This window comes from Dermacentor silvarum, chromosome 1 (genome assembly GCF_013339745.2).
Source record: "Dermacentor silvarum isolate Dsil-2018 chromosome 1, BIME_Dsil_1.4, whole genome shotgun sequence".
In the NCBI taxonomy this organism is placed as follows: domain Eukaryota; kingdom Metazoa; phylum Arthropoda; class Arachnida; order Ixodida; family Ixodidae; genus Dermacentor; species Dermacentor silvarum.
In genome coordinates this window covers 353,675,064-353,682,389 of record NC_051154.1, presented here as the reverse complement: position 1 = coordinate 353,682,389, position 7,326 = coordinate 353,675,064, and the positions used below count along the sequence as shown (strand labels likewise).

At 48.4% G+C, this 7,326-nt stretch overlaps 1 protein-coding gene across 1 annotated transcript; it reads right to left on the bottom strand.

Moving 5' to 3' along the window:
- Positions 1–1,417: 1,417 nt before the first annotated feature.
- On the bottom strand, positions 1,418–6,277 carry LOC119453865 (shematrin-like protein 2). The gene is made up of 2 exons (XM_037715916.2): positions 6,172–6,277; positions 1,418–1,721 (listed from the first exon to the last, which is right to left on the bottom strand). The coding sequence occupies exons 1-2, from the start codon at positions 6,181–6,183 to the stop codon at positions 1,425–1,427; spliced, it is 309 nt and encodes a 102-aa protein (XP_037571844.1). The 5' UTR covers positions 6,184–6,277; the 3' UTR covers positions 1,418–1,424.
- Between the last annotated feature and the right edge of the window lie 1,049 nt (positions 6,278–7,326).

The following is a 7,326-nucleotide window of genomic DNA, read 5'->3' as shown; positions in this document are numbered from 1 at the left end:
TACTAGCCAGATAGGTCATATTAAAAAAAAAAACAAGTATTTGTACACGCATATATACCATGACTACCGTCGGCAGATTGCGTAGGCTTTCACACGATGCATAGGCTTATAAAAGGCGAAGTGCCGGGCACAAGTGGCATCTTCTGGAATAGCAACGCCTGAGCGCTTTGACTGTGACGTCATATATATATATATATATATATATATATATATATATATATATAGTCGAGTAGAATGAGAACTGAAGGGCCCGATAATTAGAGTACGCTCTTTGAATGGGAGCACTGGCCTGTACCGCATTACCTCGCAGTGAGAGCGCACAGGTCTTGTGATGTATAGGAGGTGTTGGCCGATGCCGGCTAGCAAGACAACGCGAGCACGCCATAAAATAATTTACACCCTTACAAGCGAAAAATGGCGCAAAATGTTCCATAACTCACACCCTTACACTCAAACAGGGTGTAAGGGTGTGCATTGTGGATCGATTTGCATTCTTATTCCTTTTTAAGAGTGTAAATTATTTAACAGTGCAGAGTCGAAGGGATAAACATTAAAAAGGAGTCTCTGTAGAAGGAGACAGAGAACAAGAAAAGATGCGTTGCTCATTCGCGGTGTGAGACAACAGGTTTTCTCTCCTTTTCACCGTACACACATCTTGTGAGTGAAAAGTATACGAATGTGAACGCGCCATAGCGGAACCGTAATGCGGTGACTTCTGGCAGCCACAAAGTTCAATTGTTATCGCTCCACGTACGTGCCCTTTTGCGTGAGTGAATCTAACTTGTCTCACCCTACGTCAAAGTGCGAATGTTTTTGAACGGAGGAACAAAAAGGATAGCATGTCCCGCCCGATTCGAAACATATGCCCGACAGATGCCATTTCCAGCGCGTTCTGGAAATGGCACCTTGCGGTACTCTGCTCGACGCTTGCTTAACACATCGCAATGATGCGGCCATGGTGCTTCTGGTGACGTTAACTGGCGATCGTAGTTTTACATCAGCCTGAGAAGAAAAGATACAGACGCTTCGATTCATACATAGTGGGTCCTCAGTACTGCCAGGCATTACGCGAAGAAGGAACGCTAGCGTAGACTGCAGTCGTGACATGCCTCGCTTTACAACGACGTCGAAGGCATGAATTTCAGCTGTGGTTTTGGATCGCGTCTGAAAGGTCGTTCAGCGCGGCTTTCCTCTGTCTCTATTACCCATTAGAGCGCGTACGTCACGTACAGAGCTTGGCTCGAGGCACAATGAAACGCGCATTTACAATATTGCGCCCCGCACAGGCTACACACCGCGGCAGTGGCAAAAGTCCCCCGCGACTCGGCGTGGCCACAGCCAAGCAGGATGACGCGCGGCAGACCCGTGGAGTGATGCCTCGGGGGCTGTCGCGCCGTACTCCGGCCACACCATGTCTCCCGCGCTCAGTGCTTGAAGCCTCCGAAGCCGAATCCTCCTCCGTAGCCGCCTCCGTATCCGCCGTGCCCGTACTGTCCGCCGACTAGGTGCGCTCCGCGATTGAGCTTGTTGACGTGGTGCACGGTCTTCACGAGGAACGAGGGGCCCGGCACGGTCTTGACGTAGCCGTGGCCACCGTCGAGGCCGCCGAAGCCGCCGAAGCCGCCACCGTATCCGCCGTATCCGCCGAAGCCGCCCCCGTAGCCACCAAAGCCGCCGGCCATGGCGACGGCGACACAGGCGCACAGCAGAAGGGCGATGAACTGTGAGCATGAGAAATTATTTGAACAAGTGAATGGGGGTTACTTACATGGGGCAAAACACTGAACGCAAACGTAGATGTGACGCCATGCTGAGAAATGTCGAGCTGTCTTTATCGTTTCCGTCCGTGCGCGCGATGCCTTGTACCAATGCGCGACCCTGTCGTCCGCCTGGCGTTAGCGGTACGCCTGCGATTCTTATGCGACCCTAGAAAACTATTAGCCTCGTGTCCTTGGGAGTCCGCCTTTCTGAAAAGTGCATGTATTTAGCCATGTGCTACTTAAATAACGCGGGTATACTTTTTGTAGTGTTCAATTATAAAAAGCACGTGGCATGCCTCGAGCTGTACAAGTATGGTTTCTTGTACAGCTTATGACCTAACTCATAATTTAACGGTGATTAACGTTGTCCGATGAGGCACCCTTTATTTTGCCACGCTTTTCCTTGCCGGCTAAACGGGCTAAATATAAATAGCCCGTTTGTGGATGCACACATTTTTGGATGCATGGCACTCGGTGAATGGTAGAACAGGAGACGCTTCAGGTCTATATGGGAGCTCTGTTAGAAATTCTGTCATGGATATAATGTCTAGTATACGCTATAGTTCTGTGACGTCAATCGCCAGTGGTGCAGCCAATAAGGTACTCCATGCGCGTGTCAAACACCATCGGGATGCAGACATCACTCGACCTTTGGAACGTGGCTGTGTCTGACGATAAGCGTCAGTAAACTCGTTCATGAGACAAGCCCTGATATATACATCAACTGACTGTCGCGAGCTAGAGTTAAGGGACGCAAGCAATCTTTTCCCCCAAGTCGATCGCACGGTGTATACTGAGTGTGAATTTGACTTGGATGCTGGTGTCCTTAATAAAGGGACAGTAAATAGCACGACTAAATCAAGCTAAGATTGATTAAACTCGTTTTCAAACGTCTGTTTTTATTCGTTTCGCTGGGCAAAAAATATTAAAAAAAGGGGGGGGATGATTATGATGGGGATAAACTGAAGGCCGAACTTTTATTTTTTTTTTTTTAATTTCGCGCCGATACCTTAGCACTGGTATATGCCAGTGTGAGGTCGCGGATTTCGAAGGATTTTCTCGCGACTTGGGACTGGGTTTGGCGCAGAAAAAGTTATGTAAACTTGCAAGGATGAGTCTTTGGTTTCTAGGACAAAGCGCATCACTTCATTCCCGCTATACAGTTAGCTTTTGGCCCGAACCCACGTGCTATCAAACTGCATGGCGTCACGACGAACTGTTGCGGGAACTTCCAGACGGCGCCCTTCATTCTCCCGTCTCTTCTAGCTTATCACGCCTCCTCTCGCAGTCAAGAGCACCAGCCGCTTGCTATTGCTGAAGCCTAATTTCCTTTTACAGTAGAGTGCTTCTCATTAGTTAACGCCTTACTGCAAGTGTAACATTTTGTACACTACACACAAAACTCTTTACGTTAGCGCCTGTAGGCTGCATCGCGTACATTCTGAGTAAAAGAAGCGCAGGAAAATACCTTATGCGGAAGTAAGACCCCCTATCTATCTCATACTTATTTCTGGACATTTTCGAGCGCTTCATTAGTGCACCCCAATGGAGCGCGTTCAACCTGCTTGGCGCGCAAGCGCAGTTATCGTATGCTCTATCAGGAAGTGCGAGAACTCTTGAAGACGGGTATAAATGCGGGATAAGCTACTAATTACTCCCGCATAAAGTAATTATTGGTGCTACCGTCAAGTTCTACGGCTTATATCAATAACGGGATCGAGGTAAGGGAATGTAAGAATAGGCCAGGCCTGGTTATAGCTTTTGTTTTTCGTTTACGGGCTTGAAATTAGGCCTCGAATTTTCTCGAATCCGGCTGAATTTCATAACGTTATTATGGCCCGATACCCAATGAAACCACTCAACTACATGGTATCGGGTCTTGCGGGAAAGATCGGCAACAGCGCGCCTGACACCATATACGCGTGAATGTGTGCTGTATAATACGCAGAACACCGCCATGGCGTGCAACAAAAAGATGTAGGAGAAGCTGACATCTCGGAGGAGCTTGCGTGCTTGCGGTAAAGATATGTGCCATATAAAGGAATTTCAGCGCCAGCAAAGTGCAGAAGTCTCCTCTCAACCACATTCTTTGAAATACAGGTGCGTACTTGAAGAGCCCCATGGCGTGGTCAAAACTACCCCTTTTGTCACGAATAATCGCTGAGGGTTCTTAAGCCCCACACTGATGTATGTTTGTCAGGAAACACGAAGCAAAGGTTGCATAAAAAATTTATGGAACCATAGCCTGAATATCTAAGTCCCATCTGGCCAGTCATTACATAGTAAAAAATAGTTTGATTACAGATATAGTATTGACATAATATACGTAGATGATATGCTATATCATGTAAAAAACTGAAATATTTGTTTAAATTAAATTCACTGGTTATTATTAAGTTGAGGACCTTCTGATGCACTGGTACAGAGCAACTCATCAAAATTCTAGTCAAACCTGGTAGCGCACCGCCTGAAATGCCATTGTTTTGCAGTATACTCTCGGTGTTACCGCTGAACTCTCCCTAACCTCTCGCTCCCCCAACACACTCCTATGTCGTTCTTTCTTTTCTATTCTCTTTTTTATTCTGCCGCCTTCCTATTCACCCGCTCTTGTCCCCTCGTCTCAGAAACCACGCCTAGAGACGTCAAACGACAGAGCTCAGTTTCCTTTCAGTCTCTCCCTTTACAGCCAGCCACCACCGACATCGACGTGACGTCACTCTACTAACCCGTTAAAGCTAACCTGCCGAGGATGACGAGGCCGCCTTTGACGAAGATAGGTCCTCCTATCGAAACGTTGGCCAGCCTTTCTGAGACACCTTATCCCTGTTTATAACCTTTATATCACGTGGGCTACTCCATCTGTCAGCCCCCGTTTTTATTTTGGATCTCTCTTAAAGCGACTTGTCATATTGTTTTTGGTTAGCGGAGGGTTACGTTTAGACTCAGCGCAATTTTAAACATTCTTATCTTGTCGTCAGTTTAGTCGGGATATATAAAAGCAAGTTGCGTCTTGGGACAGCGTGATTGAAAAGGCTAATAGTGGCGTTCGGGCTGTGACACTGGCCACTTCGAAAGCGAAAACCCGCGGTCACGTTCAGGTCAGCGAAACACTGTGGTGAGGTACGCATGGATTGGCTCGGAACGTGTTCTCGTTAACAGACAAAGGAAAAGAATGGTCTTAGTTGCTGAATACACCCAACTGTAGTCACAAGCGGCATTGGGCTGTTTAATGGCTGCTCAGCACCATTGCAATGCCGTGCACGAAGAAAACTTCAGTGTTGTGTTGGAGCTGTTGCATTAATGAAGACAGCCAGAAGCAATTTGGTATAGGGTTTTAAGACAGAGAGTGAATGGACAGCCGAACGTAGAGAGGAATAGAAAAGGCCACTGAGCCTTGTTATCAGTTCTCACGGCTGCCTGACACTAATGAAACGGCATGAACACACTCCATTCGACGCAAGCGCACGGCTGCAGTTCGGTGAGGCAAGCGAAATGCAGCCAGTGCACGCCGAGACTGACGGCATATTCCAAGCGCCAAATGATTCTCACTACTGCAAATATAACCTTTCGGGTGGCACCATTGCAATCGCTTCTGTGTACTGTGAAGCGTGGAAAGTTTGAGTGCAGCATCCAGGTGCATCCCCCATTGCCTGGATATAGAGTGGCATATAAATAGTCTGATGTAACGCTGCAGTACTTAAGTAACTGTGATTCGCTGCCGCGATTAGCTTCACGCGCATGCGCAGTGTAGGTTGCTCTTGCGTATAAGGTGCCTTGCAATAGCGAATCGAGTCTCATGTCGTACTCAACACCCTACGGGCTATAGCCTTTAAAGGACAAATCGAACGTAATATGGTCACTGAGCTCAAGGTGGCGGGTTCGATCCCGGCCGCGGTGGCCGCATTTCGATGAGGGCGAAATGCAAAACCACTCGTGTACTTAGATTTAGGTGCTATTTCGTAAAGTACAACCCCACGTGGCAGAAATTACTCCAGAGTTCCCCCCTGCCTCAATCATATCCTCATTTTGACACGCGAAATGTCATAATTTAATTTAATTAACATAATACGGTGACAGTGATGCAACAATAAGCGAGATAGCATTGGCACTCTACAGTGTTCAGACAATTTTATCTGCGAAGTCAGCTTTATCAAAGGTAACCTCACAGATATGAAAGCGAGCAAACAAAACGGCGCGTCATCGCGAGCGCACGCCGCACAAGGGCGCAATTTTACGCTGCAACAGCTAACCAATCAATGCATCTATAGGTGACACTAAGCGTAAGCACTGGACCTGCTTGCTTCCACTCGTGAAGTTAGCCCGCTGCAAGCTAACTGCAACACGTATGGGAACAAGCCGATCCGAGTTGAGCGAACATGCGGCACTTCAAGCAACAAGCGCGCTCACTTACCGCGGCGTTCATGGTGATTGTTGGTGTTTCGGCACGGACTAGCGTACTCCTGCAAAAAGCACTTGCACCGAGGATGCTCAGGCAATGAATGTCCGAGCTGGCCGCCGGCTCCTTATATATGAGTTCGAGACGGGAAGCTCTGTTCGGCCAACGTCCATCGTGTGACCGCAGTGGAGAGAGAGAGAGAGAGCACATGAGGGAGGCGTGGCCGCTTGCGAAAGGGTACGCGTACTTGGATACGCTTGCCGCATTCACTTCTTTTCCTTCCGACCCCCAAAAACGAAGCGATAACGGTTCGGGTTCCGGTTGGCACGCTTGTTGCGTCCTTCTTTTTTTTATTATTATTATTCGCATCGGCGCATGCGAGGTTTTTTCGGCGCTTTCAGCGGTGGCGGCTACCTTTCCGCGTACTGGCCGGGCGCAATTATCTCCGGTCCAGTCCGCGTAATCGTACGTACGTATAGTTATCGCGTTTCGCTCGCGCACTTTCCCGAGGCCCAGAGCCGCGTGCGCCGAGAGGGTGCCCGCCAAAACCTGTCCGCACAGTCAAATCAAACGGGCACGCTGTAGAAGAGACAGTGGCTCGCGTTTATAATTAGCGATCGCCACTTTTCAGTTCCTGCCTGTATTCCTCCTGCTCGGTCAACTCGGCGTCGTCGTCAGCGCTTCTCGGTCGTCAAGTAGAAAATTATTCTGGCTCTTGATTTTGACGAGCGCGTGCTCCGGCCGAACGTTTTTTTTTTTTCGAGTCTTCCATGCATCCAGAACAATGACTTTGATTAGGAGGGATTCAAACCGTGGGGCTGAGGCTTTGACAACGAAGCTTTCTTAAAGAATGGAACCATCGCGATCAGGCCCGTACACGTGGAACAAGGCCCATTTTACAAAAAGAGCTTTTTCGCGGAACTGTTCATAAGAGCAGCTGCCACACGCAATCGTGATGTTGGGTATATCATTAGTGAAGGCTGCCCGGCCAATGGCAAATAGCGAAGTCACGTGAATTCAACTGTATACTGCTGATCTTTTTCCGTGTTCATACGTTCAAGCTGGATTCACGCGACGAGCCGCATCACTGATCTATTGTTCAAACGAGCGTGACGTGACTGAGCTGAGATGAATCGCGTCGCTAGGAGCTTGTTGGTAGCGTCTTTGTGC